General features: G+C 40.4%; 3 protein-coding genes across 4 annotated transcripts in view; 1 reads left to right on the top strand and 2 right to left on the bottom strand.

Annotated features, from left to right (window-relative positions):
• The window catches only part of CIB2 (calcium and integrin binding family member 2), a 36,597-nt gene extending 33,680 nt beyond the window's left edge, over positions 1-2,917 (bottom strand). Inside the window, exon 1 of the mRNA XM_058811580.1 lies at positions 2,737-2,917. The gene's annotated coding sequence lies outside the window, so the exon portion shown is untranslated. The remainder of the gene's footprint in view (positions 1-2,736) is intronic.
• A 271-nt stretch (positions 2,918-3,188) lies between these two features.
• Positions 3,189-17,423, top strand: IDH3A (isocitrate dehydrogenase (NAD(+)) 3 catalytic subunit alpha). The gene is made up of 11 exons (XM_058811039.1): positions 3,189-3,307; positions 5,412-5,474; positions 7,159-7,242; positions 8,370-8,484; positions 9,026-9,213; positions 10,131-10,264; positions 10,827-10,929; positions 11,014-11,078; positions 13,190-13,274; positions 13,764-13,916; positions 15,796-17,423. Exons 1-11 carry the CDS (start codon positions 3,281-3,283, stop codon positions 15,877-15,879), a joined length of 1,101 nt encoding a protein of 366 aa, XP_058667022.1. The 5' UTR covers positions 3,189-3,280; the 3' UTR covers positions 15,880-17,423.
• ACSBG1 (acyl-CoA synthetase bubblegum family member 1) overlaps positions 16,255-18,886 on the bottom strand; it is a 32,962-nt gene continuing 30,330 nt past the window's right edge. For both annotated transcript variants that reach the window (XM_058811036.1, XM_058811037.1), the window contains exon 14: positions 16,255-18,626. In XM_058811036.1, the coding sequence (XP_058667019.1) occupies positions 18,550-18,626 (77 nt within the window). In that variant the 3' untranslated portion in view covers positions 16,255-18,549. The remainder of the gene's footprint in view (positions 18,627-18,886) is intronic.

Genomic DNA, 18,886 nt, shown 5'->3' with positions numbered 1-18,886 from the left:
GGTTTTTCACCTGCTTTTATGTCCCTGGCTGCTTCCCCTGTACCCTAGATGCCAAACTCACCAGAAAGTCTCTGTCTTTTAAATCAAAATAACAGCAGTAAAATAGCAGCAGAGCTTGATGGAAAGCATTAACCAGGTAAGGCTTACTTGTGGTTACAATGTAGGCCAGAGGATTCAGACAGAAGTGTTAACCAGCTGGCTCTTCTCAAGCATATCACAGTGGTAACTACAGCTCAATGCACAATTACCTTGCTGTGCCAATTGGGTCAAATTTAAAGACAGTAGAATACACAAAGTCTTTTTCACTCCCATTTGTTTGTACATGTCACAGTTCAGATGATCTTCCAGTTTACTCTTCTGGACTTCTATCTGTTCCTGTTTATCAAAGATTACCTTGTTTGCCAGTTGGGTGTTAAGCAAACTTACTGCTATCATGTTGCAACAAATCTATAGTTTTCAATGTGCAAGAACTGACCTTAAATACTACCAGCAGCACTACATTTCAGTTTTTAAAAAACTGTTTGCCAAATTGAGTGGTTTCAAGCTATTAGAAATAGATAACAAACATCTTGCAATAGGTTGTATTTGTAAGGGGGACAGTATATCTAGAATAGTCTTACCATTTCACTGCCCATTGTACCAGAGAAAATGGTTAAACAGCCCCTGCTCATTTGCTTTAGAAGTGTAAATCCCAGAGCAGGAAATACACTGTTACTCACCCCCCAGAGCAGTATTGGACAGTAACACACTGTGTGTGTTATTGTCAGTGTGGTATTGTCAGCTGCCATGGCCTCAGCTGGGCACAGCTCAGGCAGTGGGACGTGCCAGGCTGGCAGCTCCACACAGCCTTTGGTGCAAATCTCTCTGCTCTGAAGTGTTGCAAGCCCTGGCTGCCACAACAGGTGACTGATCTGATCTATTAGGAGAGATGTAAGTTTAATGGCCTCCAACAGACAGGTCAGAGTACCTTAAGTTGCCTCTGTGACTCACGCAGTGAGAATGGGAGGGTGGTTTAAGCATAAACTCCAATCCCTCACCAAAGGAGGCTCAAGCTGCTCTGAACAGACCTCTTCACCACAAGAGAATCCACACAGAGTTTTAACAATCACCTTGCACATCTGCTGCTTTCACATATTGGTTTGCTACAGCTTTTAGTAGGGGAGAAAGGAACCCAAGAAATTTCATGCCCATTACACCAAGTATTCCAACAACTTCCCTCTCACACAGATGTTTCCTTGTACAATAACTGTTCATAAAGAACAGTTACTCTGTTAGCAAAACCAACAGTTTTGATTCAGAGAGGCTGCCTGAACATGTATTTTGTTGTTACCTTGCACAAGTCCCTGGGGCCCAAAATGCAGGTGTGAGTAACTGTGATCACTATATGGAACGTGAGAAGTTCTATCCTCCATTGATGCTGTAAAAATCCCCCCTGAAATTTTGGGATTTGTTTTATTACTGGAAAGCTATTCAAAATTCTGTTTGCATAAAATAAAAGTAATAACACTCACCTTATACAGCTGCTGTGGAGCTAAAAATAAAAAAAAGTTCCTTAAAGATGCTACAGAGCTAGAAAACAATACAATTGCATGAAGTGTAAGTACACAGTTATGAAAATTTAAAATACGCAAAAATTGACAGTTTTTGCTACTGCAATGGGTTAAAAAGTTGCTTTTCCAGCACATGGTGGATGGGAGGATGCTCTGAGCTCTGAGGAATGAATAAACAGCTTGAGAAACATGCAAAACTCATGTCTCTCAAACCAGGGAAAGCTGCCGACTTCGCTATGAGGAGCAGGAACTTTCTAGGGAGTTTTAATGCTAAAGAAAATAAACAAAAAGGAAAACCTTGTGTGAAAACGTGTTGGTTTTATGATCTTATCTATCTAGCTTAAAAATACCCCATGTTAGAAAAGGGAGGTTTCTGAGTGCATTCTGTTAAGCCTAATTTATCCATAATAAATAGACATTACCTTCTCTTTTTTTTTAAGGTATTTTACACAAGACAGTATCTTGCCTCAGGGACAAAATAATAATACATGTAATGGTTGCCTTAGCAGGCTAAATGTAATATAATGAATTTCCCCATAGGGAGTGACAATATAGTGATCACTAGGGGAAAGACAGTATTATTGTCTCCTCACAGGCATTATTTTCTTAAGCAAAATAACTACTCATGGGTTTATTATCGTCTTGTGCAGCCCTTCTCGGAACAGATCCAAACCAGCCACTGTTAACGCCTTATTATTGTAGCATTATTATGGTAACACCCACAAGACATAGAGAAATGGGTGTTGAAAATGTGTAAAAGAATTCTCCACAATATCTCCCCTTCCCCCACTTTTCAATCCAAGTGCAACCTAACAATGAAGATGCAGATACAGTCACAAACACAAGAAAGCAACATGAATATATCAGTTCGCTATGTATATAGTTACCAACAATGAGTTAAGTAACTGGAAAGGCTGCTAATCTTCTAATTCTATTACCAAAAACTGGTACGAGATTAATCTGGAACAAACCTCAAATTTTAATGTTGCCAAGTGTAAAAAAAGGTAGTTTTTAAAAGCGGCCATTCCCAGAGGTACGAGCTCAAGCTGCCTCACAGTGTCTGTCCCCGGCCGGGCCACGGAGCTGCCGGGGACGGACCCTGCGCCCTCAGGGCACCCCGCCGCACCTCCGACTGACACAGAATCAGCTTTTAAAAATAACGAGACAAGCTGTTATTATTACTAACCTCAGAAATGAGGGCAAAAAGAAGTCTTAAATTGTCCCGATTTCAACAGCTTTGTTTTAAGCACTTTACATGGGCTTAGGAGGCTTCTGAAAAATCTGGCGTCTTTCTTAGCAACTATTTTTTTTTCCCATAAACGACCCCGCATCCTCGGGCGGCACTAGGCCGTCCGTCCGCCTCGGCGCCTCCCGCACCGGCAGCGCACCGGCAGCGGGAGCTCCCCGGCAGCACCTCCGTCGGGCCGCGGGATAAGGGCCGGGGAAGAGGCTCGGACCGCCTCAGGCGGCGGCGGGCGGGAGCTGAGGAGCCGGGGAGCTGGCTCGGACCGCCTCAGGCGGCGGTGGGCGGGAGCTGAGGGGCCGCGGAGGAGGCTCGGACCGCCTCAGGCGGCGGTGGGCGGGAGCTGAGGGGCCGCGGGGATGCCGCAGCGGCGGTCCCGGGGCGGGGCTTCGCGGGGCGGGGCGGGGCCGCTCCCCGCGCGCCGGTTCCGGTTTAGCGGCGGGCGCGGAGCTCTCGGGCCTTGGCAGCCGCGTTGCCCGGGAGCGTCATGGCCGCGGCCGCGTGGATGCCCACGGTAGGCAGGGGGACGGGCCGGACCCTATCTCCGCCGTGCCCGGGACGCGCCCGGAGCTTGGTGGCGCCTGAGGCGCGGCCGCCGGCCGCAAGGTCGCAGTGCCGCCGGGCCTGGCAGCGCTCCGAGGGGGAATGGCCGCGGGGCTCGGGCTGAATGGCGGCCCCGCGGCTCTCGCGGGTTCTCTCCTTCCTCCTCCCCCCTCCCCGGGCCGGCGGCGGGAAGGGGCCGCGGGGGCCGTTATTCGAGCGGGCCCGGCCGGGGGGGCGCCGCGCCATCCCTCGGAGCGGCCTGCGGAGAGGTCGCGCCGTAGAGGTCACAGCAGCGGCGGGACCACCGCGGCCGCGGGCAGCTCCCGGTGCGCACGGGGCAGCCAGCACAGCCCGGAACGCCATTGCCGCAAAGAGCCCGCGGGACCGGGCACTGCAGAGCCGGCAGGGCAGAGCTGCTGCCGGGCTCTGGCTGGCCACGTTCTGGTCCCCAACCTGTCCTCTGGGATTTGCAGCTGTGAACCGTTCTGAAACGCAGGCCTTATCCTGGGGATGTCACGGAAATACAGGTTTTTGCCTTGAGTAAATGAAATTTGTTTTGTATCTTTAAATGACAGCCTGCTTAAGGCAAAGTCATTGGGGCCGCCCCATTTAACCTTACGTGCTAAAGTAAGGAAGAACTGACAAGAGCTAATCGTGACACGTGACTTTAAGGTCAGAATGGATCAGTTTTCCTTGGGTGGATTCTTTATTGGCGTTACCAATGTTGAACTTCAAAATAATGTACTAGGCCCGTGATTTCTGACAAGACAGACTGTGCCCTTCCCAGGGCTACTCTGGAATGTGAATCCTGATTCTATCTGCAGGAGCTGTACCGTGAGAACACCCTGTACAGTCACCTCACATTTTCATTTGATTGCTCTGCCTTCATCCTCAACCATAGGGCCTGCTTTGGTAAACTCTGCTTGCCTGTTGCAGTGACCTTGTAAATCTCATGTGGGGCTACAAGTAAAAATAGATCTAGCTTAGATTACTTCTCCCCCAGTGTTCATTACAATATGATAATTATTTTATAATTTGTTAATTTATTATCATTACAATATGAGAATTGTATTATTTCTAGTTGTTTCTGTTGGTGCCAACATAGTTTGTTCCTTTTGCTACACACCATTCTGTCAGTAAAGAAATAACAAATGCAGGTGGGACAGAAGAGGAATACGAATTGTCAAAGTCATTTCTAGCCTGATAGCTGCAGACAGCTTGCATATGTGAGTATGGCAGAATGGAAGTAGTGTGAGCAGTTAGAAGTCCCAGAGGCATCAATAGTCCTAGAGAGGTTAAGATTGGGAGGCTGTGATTTTTCTGAAGAGTAAGGATTTTGTCCATGGAGCTCAGCTGGGCAACAGCCCAAGCTTAGATACCATCCCAGTTTTGAAGCTTAATGCCAGTTCAGAATACTCAGAAGATGTAATTCTTTGACTGTGATGTGTAGACTTGTTGGTATGGTGAATTTTGTCTTCAATGTGCATTTCAGTTCCACTTTTATAAAACCATCAGGCATGCAGAAGGCAGTACTACAACACCTACAGGTATAAAAGGTAGAAGAACAAAATTCACCACAGTTTGAATGGAAGAAGTGACACTAAGATGTAAAGTAGTTTTGGAAACATCACCTGAAATGTGTAAAGATACTGTCCACCCAACTGCTCCCAGTGAAGTGTTTGATTTTTCACTTTGCTTTCTGCATGTCTTTGTCCTTAGCATATGATGTATTTGGTTAGAGTTCCTGCTTTCCTGCATGTTTGCTTCCAACATCATTTCTGAGAGGACTCCAGTGGGGTGCAGGGCCCCCAGGCAGGACAGAGCATGGGGCAAAGCACGGCTGTCCTGGGCTCACCTTGTGCTAAGAATACTCACAAGGAGTTGCTGCTCTGAGTGTTCGACTGCAACTTGGCAAAGCACTGCGTACTCTGGTTTCATTTGGATTTTTATACTAGTTTGAGTTAGGAGATTTAAAGCAATATCACTTTAAAAAGAAGATTTGCTGCAATATTGTTAAACTTGTAAAATCCTGTTTGTGCAGTAAAAGAGCATCTTTTTGGTTTGGATTTTTGCAGGTTTCTCGATTGCTAGGTGCTTTCAAAAGCCAAAAAAAGGTGACCAGAAGTTTTGGTAATGCTGTGAGTATAATAGTCCCATTTTTTTCTTTTAAGAAGTTTCTCAATAAGTGGGTTTGGAAATTCATAAGATCGTTGTTGTTATTCTTACGTTCCCAAAAAATAAGGGCCAAACAAGTGAACATGCGTGCTCTTAATGTGCTCTTAATCACTGTCATTGGCAATTGCACATCACTGTGAGAATATAAAAGGCTCTAGCAAAACATACAAGTGGTGTGGAAAGTTTTCACAAAATACAGACGTAAGCCAGTCTTCTGGAATTCATCTGGGAATGAGCAAATATATATTGGGCAAAGTAGAAAGATTGTTGAGAAGCTTCTCATTTTCTTTCTTTTGCAGACTTCCCTCTAGGCACTAGATTTACTTTACTGCTGCTTTTAGAACTCCTTGCATCTAAAATTCTGCCTTTTCAAGGTCCTCTTTAAACTATCTTAGACGTTGTGTATTTCCCTGTAGATGTTTTACCTTCTTTGTGTATGTGTTTGAAGTGCCCATGGGCCTTCTTTTTGGTGAAGACAGGAGCAGGGCTCAGCGCTCTTAAGCAGGACTTAATCTTCAAGAGGAACTGTGACTTTTAGAGGAACTTATCTAACATGATAAGTTTTGTAGAACAGCAGGTACAAAGTTAGAAAAGAAACTGAAAGGTCACTTATACAGTATAAGAATCACAAGATGAGGCACCCCTGGTTCTAGTGAACACACAACAGTTTCAGGCTCAGGTGGAGCCCTGCAGTGCTGACAGACAGCTCTATACTGTTCTCAAGGCATTTCATCAGTGACAGCTTGCTCAGCAGCAGTGTTCTTTTATTTGAAGCTCTGTTTTTTGTTTGTGCACAGTGAATTTCTTTGGCTCAAAAGTTAAAAAATCAATCAGTCAATATATATCGAAGTTCTGGCTTGTGAGTTGATTCTGCTAGGGGTTTTTCAAATAATGTATGTGAGCTGCCTTTTCTGTAGGTAATAATGAGCCCATAAAAGCTGTTGGATCTCTTTAAATAAAACAAAATGAGCTGGAGCACGTACCCTTAGAACAGTGATCATAATTTATCTTTTTCTTCAAAGAAGAATACATTCTTCCCCTGCTATTTGTTGAGCCTTGGCTGTGCATTTGTTTGATAATGATAAAAAAGAAACAAAACTGAGAACATTATGAGAGGGAAATAAGTTGGTATTATTTAAAATGGGTCTGAGATTTTTAGGAGGTCACTTGAGAAGCTCAGCTTGGCATGACCTTTTTTTAAGGTGAATGTATCTTTTCATACATGTAATCATTTCTAGCATGTGTCAGTACCATGCAGCATGTTGATAATATTGTAGACATACGTGGAACAGAGCCATAACTAGGTAATACAACTTGCTCTCCAGATTTCCAGAGGAAAGCATGCTACCTTAATTAATTTCAAGTAGTACTGAGCAGGAATCTGCCTTTCACATTCAGCCTCTGTTGTGAAATAGGAATAGGTAGTAGGTGAATTTTTAAACATTTCTCTCAAAATATTTGTACACTCCCTTGGAAAGCAATCCAGTCCTTCTCCTGTCCAGGACTGCTGTTCTTCATAGTGAATATTTGGTAAAGGAAAATTTATTTTGTTTTCTAATAGTTACTTGGTTCCTACAACACATGAAGATGTTTTCTATGTAGAAAACAAACATTCATTTGTTGTACTACTGATATTTCTTTACCTAGGTACAAACAGTAACTTTAATCCCAGGAGATGGCATAGGACCCGAGATTTCTGCTGCTGTCATGAAGATCTTTGATGCTGCCAAAGTAAGTCATATTTGTCTTGCTATAAGCATTGCAAATTGAACTACAGCATATTTAACTAGGCATATTTTAAAAAGCTTAAAATCTCTTTTAAGCGATTAAGTCGTATTTAAGCTATTAAAACTTCTTTCCAATAGAAAAACTTTGAAGCTTCAGCTAATAAATTATAGGAATGTGATAGCAAGGCATGCCTTGAAACTGACAGAGGTGACAGAGGAGTAAAGACTTGAGAGCAAATGCTGTGTTTGATTTTTGGAAATACGAACTCAGTGTCATGTGAAATCACTCTGATGTAGTAATCCTGAGTAACTGACAGAGGATGTTCTTTCATTTATTAGGACTTCAAGTGCAGGTCAAAAGTGTGTGTGAAAGGATTGGCTCATTTTAGCAATCCAATTGCTGTGCTGCCAATCACATTAACTTCAGTGAGATGAAAACTTACTGTATCCAAGAACTTTCCCTTACCTATCTGAGAAACTTCACTAGAGCTTGTCAAGTTTCCTTGAAAGGAAATACAGCTCTTCAGTGCCTGTTAAATTGTTCCACATTAGTAACAGTACCCAGGCATATTCCCTTTGTATTACAGCTATCCAACATGGATTTGAAAATATGAAGTTTCTTTAATGATGTGTCTTTTCTTTTGTGGTCATTCCTGATGAAATGAATGTGTGGCATCCTGTCTCCACTTAGAGTCCTGTGGTGAATGCAAATTCAGAAAGCATTGTGGAGCATGTGCAGATTTTCAATGAGATAACAGATACACATCTATGTCATACACAGTCTTCCAGTCAGTGGGGATGATGAGTCCTCAATGAATTCAGCTTTAAAATATTGTCCCTTGTATACAAGGAACTCAATAGCTCTAAAACCTTTAAAGAAATAGCACTTGTGTATATGACATCTAGGGTGCCATTGTGATATTCACATTTATTATGATTTGCTGCTTACACTATTTAATTTCCACTTACGTAACTACATTTTTCAAAAATTACTTTAGTTCAAACCCTCACTCACCAGAGAAAATACTATTTAGAAAGGCCTGGACAAAATTCCTTATACACCTTCTTGTGATAGTTAAAACTTGAAGCAAAGTCATGACATGAAAGTTAACATAGATTGTGTGTGTTTAGGCACCTATTCAGTGGGAAGAAAGGAATGTTACGGCTATCCAAGGACCAGGAGGAAAGTGGATGATACCCCCAGAAGCCAAAGAATCCATGGATAAAAACAAAATGGGATTAAAAGGTATTTTAGGGGTTAATACACAGATATTAAATACTGTTGTGTTTCTCATGAGTTTGATGTAAAGCCAGAGTTCTTCCTCTGTAGCACAATAAAATAGGGGACAGCCTGGCAGGTAGTTGTCTGTAATCTTGGAACAGTCCTCGCAGGAAAGGTTAATGCAATTTCCAAGCAGTAAGTTTGATAGTTATTGTAGTTGAAATTGTTTACATAACAACCTTTGGACTCTGTGCAGAAGGCATTCCTAAGATACACAACAGTATGAAATAACTAGGTTCCTAATGAGCAGCATCTTTGTATGTTTTAATGAATACGTTTTGTAAAATCTGTTCCATGTAAGGCTCGCAGTTTGGCCTTTACCCACTGATGAATGTGCCTATGCAGTAGTTGACAGAACAGAGAATTCCCATTGCATTCCAGCATAAGGGTTAAACAGGAATTTGGAGATCCTCTGGAGGAGTCCAACTTTACCTATAGTTTCTGCTCTCAGATCCATGGAGGAGTTTATTTTCTTGTTCATCCTCTTGTACCTTTTTTCCTGTAGGGCCTCTGAAGACCCCAATCGCTGCAGGGCACCCATCCATGAATCTGCTGCTGCGTAAAACCTTTGACCTCTACGCCAACGTGCGTCCGTGCGTGTCCATCGAGGGCTACAAGACGCCCTACACGGACGTGAACATCGTCACCATCCGCGAGAACACCGAGGGCGAGTACAGCGGCATCGAGCACGTGGTGGGTGCTGCCTCTGCTGCTGCCTTTCTGCCATGGCTGCTGCCTCTGCTGCCTTTTGCCTTGGCTGCTGCCTCTGCTGCCTTTCTGCCTCTGCTGCTGCCTCTGTTCCCTTTCTGCTGCAGCACTCTCAGGGCCTTTCTGGGTCGCTGCGACCCTGAGATTGTTAAAAAGTCTCTTTTCCCAGCCTGGGCGCTTGAAGAATGAGTTGGAGCTCTTCATTTCTCGGTCTCAAGGTTGTTTATTGTGTCTTATCTATAAAAAATTTTCTCCTGCCCTGCCGAGGTCCAGCAGGACAGTTCCAGGCACTCTGCCTGCCCCCAGGGCAGTGTTATGTCTTCATACTAAAAACTACATATACAACGTTTACAATTACTTTCTAATACCCATCACCTATGTTAGACAGTGAGCTTCTACTCTAAACCAGTCTGTAAGTGCCAACATCACAGCAGAAGATGGAGGCCAAGAAGAAGGAGAAAGGCTGGACACACCCAGTTCCCTCCATCTTGCCTCCTGAACCTTCTTACCAAAAACCCTAAAATCTACTTTTTCACCCCATGATAACTTTACTAATAGTCTGCTTAAACTGTTGTGGCTTGCTGACCTCCATATAAGGTTGGTAATTTGCTCCATGGATCATAATCAAACCCACAGGTGTTTTGGGCTGTGTGCCAGGGCTTCTGAGCCCCCTGACAGGGGTCTTGGCCATCCTGGACAGCCAGAGGGATGCCCTGGGTTCCCACACAGCACTGCTGACTTTGCCCATCTCACTGGGGTTCAGTTGGATTTTTTTTTAATGTCTGACACCCATAAAAAGGTTTCTCCATTGTGAAATGCATTCTGCCTCACTCAGAATTCTGCTGCTTGGTTCCACATGGGAAGAATGAACTTGCACTGCTGATGCACTTCCTGTCTTTCAGATTGTTGATGGGGTTGTGCAGAGCATCAAGCTGATCACAGAGGAAGCCAGCAAGCGCATTGCAGAGTTTGCTTTTGAGTATGCCAGAAACAATCAGAGAAGCCACGTGACTGCTGTGCACAAGGCAAATATCATGTATGTTGACACTTCTTTTGAGAAAAACAAAAACAAAAATCCCCAAAAATTTCATCATAAATAACTGCCTAAGTCTTATTCAAATGTGAAACTTCTGTTGTTGGCACTCGGAGTCAGTAAAATGGGAAAATTTCAAGTAAATGCCTCCTAAGAAAAATGGGCAATACTGATACTTTGGTAATTGTGCAACAATGTTCTTATTAGCAAGTTTGTAGTAGTCCTTCCTCCCAAACCTCTTATTTTAGAAACTTTTAAACAACGAAAATTAATTTTAAAACTGAGGATGAAAGTGGGTGGTATCTTTAAAACTGAACTGAGTTATAACACATGTGATATTATGTGGCATCACCTTCACAAAATCACTAAGCCTTTCATAAAGGAATGTAAGTCATTCTGATAATTAATATATGCTGTTTAAACTACTGATACAGAAATATTTTAGGAGGGATAATAGTCACAAGTCAAGTCTCTGAATGCTAATTAAACCCCTGTTGCATGCAGTTTATCTCCAGTAATGCTTCCTTACAATAACTGCAATATTCTCTTGCTTGTCTAATTGCAGGAGAATGTCTGATGGGCTTTTCTTGAGAAAATGCAGGGAGGCAGCAGAAAACTGTAAAGATATTAAATTCAATGAAATGTATCTGGATACTGTATGTCTGAATGTGAGTATTTATGTTTTAGTTGGGGTTATTTTTTTTTTTTTTAGTTTAAATTCTTAACCTGAATGAAAATATCCTTCCTTCTAGATGGTTCAAGATCCATCTCAATTTGATGTGCTTGTTATGCCAAACTTGTACGGTGACATCCTCAGGTATGGAGATTTTCATTGAACTCCCAACATGTAAAATACTGATACTTTCCCTACAATTATTGAGGTCACATGCAAGCCAGATCATCTTATGCACTCACACTTCTTAACAGACATTAACTGCTTCAGTTATTAATATACTAATGGGTGGGGCTGTATGATAAGAATGTACTTTTTATTTTAAAAAATCTGTTTCTGCTTATGGAGGCTATGAATATTGTTCAGATGGTACAGAGAGAAATTTCTCCAAATGTGGGAAGAATATAATGGCTTACATTGAAATAGAGAATTGAATGCCTGGTTAGATATTGGAGAAAACCTTTCTCATCCTCAGCACTAAAACAGATTGTGTAGGGTTCTGTGGGACTATGATGTACAGAGGGGGCTCATCATACATTTAAATCAGTCTGCATAGTCACTGAAGAACTAAATGTGTGGCCACTTAATATTCTGCCAGCTCTTGGTTTATGTATTACTTTTCCTTACTGTCAAATTAAATTTTATATTTGAATAAACTTAATACTAGGGGTTCTTTGTGTCTTGAAGGCAAAACCTATCAGCACACATTCTCCATCTGTAAAATTATTTCGTTAAGTGTAAATTCCATTAAACACCTGTAAAATGAAGTGGTTTAATCTGGACTATTAAGTGTATTATGTAAAATAGTTTCTTCTCACACCTCTAAGGAGAGATTGAGTAAAGATCCTGAACTGGAATTTTTATTTACAAGTTTGACTATTCACATGTTAGAATCCATCTCCTGGTTTTGTACAGATAATAAATTTAAAGGTAACTTAAGTATAAGAAAAAATGGTTCTTAAGCTTCTCCTAAAACAGCACTCTCTCTGTGATAAGGCTGTGCACACTAAGAAAAACCAGATTTCTAACCAATGCCTCTGGTTTAAAGAATTGGTGAAGGTGTGCACAGGGCCCTCACAGCAGCTCTTACTGTGTGAGTATTAACTAAGAGAGATCAAATCAGAGGAGTGGCATCATCAATACCATTTCAGAGAGTTCATTATCAACCATTTTAAAGTTCTCATGGAAATTCCATAAAAAATTCTGTCACTCTAAAAATTTTCAATAAATTTGAGTCTGTTCTTGAAGAGGACACTGTCAGCACTGGGTGAGGTCTCACCTGCTGCTCTAAAAGTATGAACAAAATGCCAGGTAGATTCCTTAGACTGAATAGCTCTGAATAGGTAGAAGACAATCTCTTCTCCTTAAGCATTAAATACTTAGAGTGACAAGTGCAGACTGTATTTTTCCCCAGGCTCTTTGTAATTTAAGTGGCTTATTTTTAGCTTAAAATATTGTTCTGCAAAATCATCCAAACTTTTCTCCTTGTTAGTCCTAAGCTAAGGACTAACTTAGCTTAGTTTGTAGGCAATAATTATGTATGGATGCGAAACAGAGTTTTAAGAGCTTTGTTTATCAGTGTGTTCAGCTCAGGACTTACAGTGTGATGACAGCAGGCACAGTTGGTTTGTTGCTCCCCATGGTAATTCTGCTGGAAACCAAATGCAGATTGCTTATATCTGATGATCTGCTAATGTCAGACTTGTGACCTGCAGGCTGTTGAGTAAAGAGGGGAAAAGCTAGTCTGGTGTCACTTGGAAAACGTTCCTTAGGCTGCACACAGTACATCACAAAACCACCAGTAATTCACCTACCTGAGCAAAATTCCTCCACATTTTTAGAAGGAATTTACATATGAAAAGTAGTTGTGGGCCCCTTCAGAGGAAGTAAGATTTTTGTACAGTTGAAGGGAACTGTACATAATTAGTTTTTGAGACTTCTATACATATGCTGTGCTTCTAGTACTTCTTGTTTTGCCGTGTCTTATCAGCTTTATTCTAGTATTTGGAATTTCCTTTTAGTTTTCCTTTATTACATTATATTCTGCTAAGTTCTAAGAATTTTCCAATGTTCTGATGGGGTACAGGTGGCTAACAGCGTCTGTTCTTTTTCCATATTATTCTCAGACTGTACAGGTATATAAATTAAGTTATAGTTGCAGTTGATTGATAAACAAAAATGTTTAATACCTTGCAGAGAGGAAAATATATGGGAGAACTCATGGGTTCTTTAATTTGGTGGTTGGTTTTTTTCAGTGACTTGTGTGCTGGACTCATTGGGGGTCTTGGAGTAACACCCAGCGGAAACATTGGTGCCAACGGCGTGGCCATTTTTGAATCCGTAAGTCTTGTTACACACAAAGGGAGATCAGTGATAACTTTGTCTCAGCTTGAGAATCTAAACTTTCCATGCCATACAATGTGGCTGACATTTATCTAATGAAGATTCTCCTAGAACTCTCTTTTACTGTGAAGATACTCAAGCTTTACCCTGAGAGACTGGTTAAAGTAAATATTCCATGTATGTTTTTTGCATATCCATTTTTTGGCCAATACTTTATTTTCCCCTTTCTCATATGATAAATACCCTCTAAGAAACAGAACTTGATGGGCTCAACTTAAAGGTATTAGGTGACCTAGTTTTCCCTTTCTGACGTCTTTGAACTGAATTGTTTTGATCCTTGGCATCTCCTTTCCACTGACTGTATCACAGCATAGTAAGTCCTGTTTTAACATGAAGACCTGTGGCTCAGGTTGCTTGCACAATTGCCTAGGAGGACATTTTAATCAGCCCTAATGACATAACAGATAGCTTTACTCTCATTTCTAGGTCCATGGAACGGCACCAGACATTGCAGGAAAAGACATGGCAAATCCAACTGCCCTCCTTCTGAGTGCTGTGATGATGCTGCGCCACATGGGAATGCACAAACATGCCTCCAAGATTGAGTCAGCTTGCTTCGATACAATTAAAGATGGAAAGGTAACTTGGGTGGGCAAATAAAGGCACTGAATTAAAATCATATCCTATCAAAGCAAGAATTAACATGGAAGATTCACACCAGGGTGGGGGATGGCCTGCTGAGCTAGCCTGTTGCATGAGCAGTGCCACTGTTCTCTGACAGTAATTCTGTTATCTTTGGTGATATTAAATATGCCCTGCAGTAATAAGGGGACAGGCTGTAGCATTCCTTTTGTCTCAGCAATGCTTGTCTTAGATTTCCACAGCTTTATCAACTCCAGAATAGTGAACTGGATGGCTGTTTTTCAAGAAGGGGATCAGAGTCTGAAGTAACTCTTAGCATTTCACTTATAAAATTTATGAAACCTACAAAGCATATATATTGAAATCTAGATCCTGATTTGAAGGACACTCATTTGCCTTTCCCAGGCTTCATCATCTACTTTGTGTATAGCATTTCAGTACTGACTGTAATACTTCTGTTTTTTCAGCTTAATTATTTTCTTTTTTCATTCTTACTGCTTTCACTCATTTTTGACTAGAAAAGAACAGTTTTTATCCAGTATTAACTTTTTTCTCTGAGGATTGTATATGTTTCTCTTTGGAAGAGAGTGTCTTCAGATTAATGACTCAGATGGGATATTGGAGGGAGAGGGGACTTATGCTCTAAAACATGACAAATTTGTGATCTTACCATTATCGGTTCACTCTTCTAAATTCATGTCCATCTCTTGAAAACATAGTTGTCAAGATTTTGAAGATTGTAGTTAAAGAGGATTAGCTAGTCATGCTGGTTCATTTATTTTAGGCAGGACCATGAGAAGCTGCTTTGTAATTAAAAGTAACAAGAATGCTGAAACCAAAAGTTGTCATCATTTTGTAAGTTTGCAGCTATCTTGCTGTATGTAGGAGCCAGTTAACAAAAAATCTAAACTTACAACTGAATAAAGAGGTGCTCCTGTAAAGTTGCCATTCACTGCTCTGGAAATGATATCCTCCATCAGCAGGTCAGTAATTCCATGGAAGATAACAGTGCAAGATCCTGACACGGCTACTTACAATGTTACGATTATATGCTCACAATGGAGACAATCTTTTTAATTGAAAAGCCCCATAATGCAATTTAAATTACAACATCCTAAAATAGTAACCATGATTGCTTCTCTTGCTCGTTATTCCTCCCTTCCCCTCAACAAATTAATTAAGATTTGTGTGTATGGGAGGGAAACTGATAATTTTAATTATCTCCTAAAGTGCTTTAATCTAGCTAGGTTGGACAAGTAATGTTGCCCACTTTTTTATTTTTATTTTACTGTCTTCATGATGCCAGATAGGAGTTGTACTTGATGAAAGAGATTTTGAACTCTATATTTCCTCTCTCTTAAATAAACAAAGCAAATTTTGAGAATTGTTAACATGCAGCATTAAGAGTTATGTGTGCTTGTTCTGCATGGGTTTCATTTTAAAAAAGACCCAATATTTCTGAATTACTCTCAATTAGTTGTCCTTGTGCTGAGCCTTCATGTATGAATTTTACTTCCGAAGGACAAACTTCTTACTGAAGATGTAAATACTTAATCATTAATTACACCATTAAAGCACTTTGTAGAGCTTTGACCACACACACACATTATTCCTGTAGTTAAGATAAAATCATGTTAAAATCACATTGAAATCTGATAACATTATAAGTACTTCATGGATACTCAGGTTTTCTCTCCCTGCACAGTCCTTTTTTACAAAGTCTCTATGGGATGCAGAACTCAAACTTGATGTATTCCTGCTCACCTTATTAACCATCCATAGACAACACATCATAAGAACATCCAGAATTGTTCAGAGACAAGACTGGCCCCATAATACATTTCAGTAACATTATTTTTTTCTTTCTTTCTTTCAGGTCTTGACAAAAGACTTGGGAGGCAATGCCAAGTGCTCGGAATTCACAGATGAGATCTGCCGCCGAGTACAGGACAAAGACTAAACCTCCTGCTGCTGCTGAGGACTCTGGAAGGACATGTCACAGAGTACAAATATATGTAACCTGATATCCACATGCATAGAGTTTGCTTATCTCTTGAGAGCAAACTTTTTAGCTGAGGTCTCTCCATTAATAAATCTAGTCCAAATGGCTACAAACGATGCTTGTGCCTGCTTTCGGTGGACTTTTCCAAGTGCTTTGTTTTATTTATTTTTTTCTATCTGGTGAACATTTTTATGTAAGTGAATTCCTTTATTGGCACTGTAACTGTCTAATATTTCAATTAGAGAGTTTTACTTTCCACATAGAAAAATTATGCAAACAAACCAGTGACAGATTAGTGAAATATAAATGCACCTTAATGTTTAAAACCTACTTTATTGATCTTGTTGAAATTAAAAACATAGGTTTTCAGCTTAAGAGTAGCACAAGATGATCTTCACGCACAGAAACGGGTATAATAACTTAAAATAGCAATTTTGTGTTAGAAGCAACAAGAAAACCACTTTAATAGTCTGGTTACTAATGAAATACAGCCCTGCCCACAAAAGGCATGAATTAAGAAATACTAAATTCTAGAGACTTAATCTATTTCTGCATTTTAAACAAATTTACAACCATTACCAAGGGGTGAAAATTAATGCTGAAGTTATTTTTCAAATCTATATACCAAAATAATTCTTACAAGTTTTCCTCTCTGAAACACACTTTACAGTAGAGTTCTAATGAAAACAAACAGTACAAAATTACTTCCACCATATATTGTGAGAGGAAGGTATTAACTTTGCAAATTTACACTAAATATTTCATGACTTCGGCTAGAATGCTTTTTGTGTTGTAGTTTCTGCACAGTCTGTTCAGTGTGTCGTGCTGTATTGACCAGTAATTTTATTCTAGAAACTCTGAATGTAAGAGACAAGTCCTAAATGGATTAAGACAGATCAGCGGTTTGGCTCTGGTGCCTGTGTTCCAGAAATACATTTCATCCCTATTCAAGGGGATCTGAATCTATTTTTTCCTTGCTTACTAAGCTTAATGGGTGCAAAAGCAACTCATTGCCCTCCCTTCCCCTCCCCATCAGATGCAGATTGTCACTTGAGTCATTCTGATCTGTAACTATCAAGGTATTACTTCCATTCCTGCACCTGACATGTAAACATGTATTTTCATACTTGTTAGTATAGCACAGGATTACCCCTCCTGCCAGAAGCAGGCTTCTTACAGCTTCATTTTATTAATAGAAAGTAACTAAGTGCAGTAATATCTAGTATGACTGTTTACAGCTGGTTGTTTCAGAAGTAAAACAACTTAGGAGTAACAACTTCTGGTGTCACTCTGAAGTAAGCATCCCAGCTTTTTTATACAGTCTAACAACATGCTGGAGGAGATTTATTCCTCCCACAGTCAGCTTTTTGTGAATAGGGCAACATTTCTTTCTGTGTTTTCCCAGCTGCTGCTTCCTTGTTTCCTTCAGATGAATATTGTTAAAGAAATTCTGAATTACCATTGCGCACAAGATGGGGAAGAATAAACTTTTCAAAGTCCTATTGCTCGCTTTGTTTTTATAATCCTAGGGTGCTGTTTTGTCTTATATATTGAGTTGATTATTGGTACTTGCAACAAATCTTAGGTCTGTAAGATGTGTGAGATTGGTAATGGAACTTTTATGGAAACCTTATCCTGTTCTGCATAATTTCTTTGTCTCAATAACAGGCTGTGGTCTGCCCTGCTTGTGTGAGCTACTAGAGCTGTCTGCCAGAGATCACTTTCAGCACACCCTTTAGAGAACTTTGTGCCAAGCATTCCCTTCTTATAATAGGATTTATTTTGCATATGGGTAAGAAGAAATGTAGCCCACATTTGTCAGAATAAGTGCAATGTGAATACTGAAACATGCAGCTACACATTTGACAAACACTGCTCAAAGAATAGCACTGTAAACAATTATAAAGAAGTTTCTGTAATAGCATTTTAATGTGAGAGCTCCTGTAGTTATTCCTTTGTGCCTTTCAGTCTTAGGAAACTATTGCCCTACTTCTGATTATTTCTTTTTATGAGAAATAGCAATACTTATTCCAACATGGACTTAAGAAGCGAACTGCTATGTTCACAGAAGTCTGAATTCTAGGCATTACAGAAACAAGAATGTCTTCAGGTTCTGAAATATGTTAGTGTACAAGAAAGTGTTCTCTGGGAAGGGAAAAAAAAACCCCACCCCTTTTGATTTTTTAATTTTTTTTTTTAATAATTATCACTAGAGTGGTATGACAGTTTCATTAAGCAGTACTGCTATCTAGCAAAATATATCATGAGCTGCAGGAAACATCCTGTAGAACAAAAGAAAAAAAAAAGAAAAATGGAAGACTATATAAAAACTTGTTATGTTTCAATCTAGAGGAGTTAGTCATATCTGCTTTATAGAACAGAAAGATGTTTTAGTCATTAAGGTCATAAAGTAAAAGCAGTATTGGAGAATGGACACACTGCAGAAAAATGCTTCTGTAAAAAGAGGACAAATGATCAGGTGAGTATCAGGACAATTAAATCAGCAGCTTTCTAGTGGTTTGGTTCAACAGACTACAAACTTAAAGCAGAAATCTTTGTTAATACTTTTGATGAGAAAATACTTCCTTTTGTTCACAGATCTTTCTTAATGCTTGGAGGAAACACTTTTTATTCTTTATAGAAGGAGTCTACTTCATTTCGGTATTTCTCGAGCACAGCAAGACGCTTCAGCTTCATTGTGGGACCTTAAAAGAGGGAGAATCAATTCCAGAAATGGGAACAAAAATTCCTACTCAGTTTGTGCTTCAGTGCCTGAGTATTTTATTGAAGAGCCTGTTGGGAAGAACACACTCCCCTCTCAGCACAGATAAATGCTAAAAGTGAGAAGTAAGTGTGATATGTGAGGTTGCCTCCACATAAGCATGAGGACTTATAGGGAGCTGCAGATAAAGTGGTAACTGGCTACTATTTTTTTGCTAAAAATACATTTTTAGAAGCTTTTAAA

Source organism: Ammospiza caudacuta, chromosome 10 (assembly GCF_027887145.1).
Source record: "Ammospiza caudacuta isolate bAmmCau1 chromosome 10, bAmmCau1.pri, whole genome shotgun sequence".
In the NCBI taxonomy this organism is placed as follows: Eukaryota; Metazoa; Chordata; class Aves; order Passeriformes; family Passerellidae; genus Ammospiza; species Ammospiza caudacuta.
Note: the sequence above shows the minus strand (reverse complement) of the source record. Positions and strands in the feature narration are given on the sequence as shown.

What these genes read in the sequence shown, in the direction of transcription:
- IDH3A (XM_058811039.1), top strand. Translation starts at nt 3,281, where the DNA reads ATGGCCGCGGCCGCGTGGATGCCCACG. An exon ending in CGGCCGCGTGGATGCCCACG is followed by an intron (nt 3,308 to 5,411) that starts GTAGGCAGGGGG and finishes GGATTTTTGCAG; the next exon opens with GTTTCTCGATTGCTAGGTGC. An exon ending in GTGCACAAGGCAAATATCAT is followed by an intron (nt 10,265 to 10,826) that starts GTATGTTGACAC and finishes GTCTAATTGCAG; the next exon opens with GAGAATGTCTGATGGGCTTT.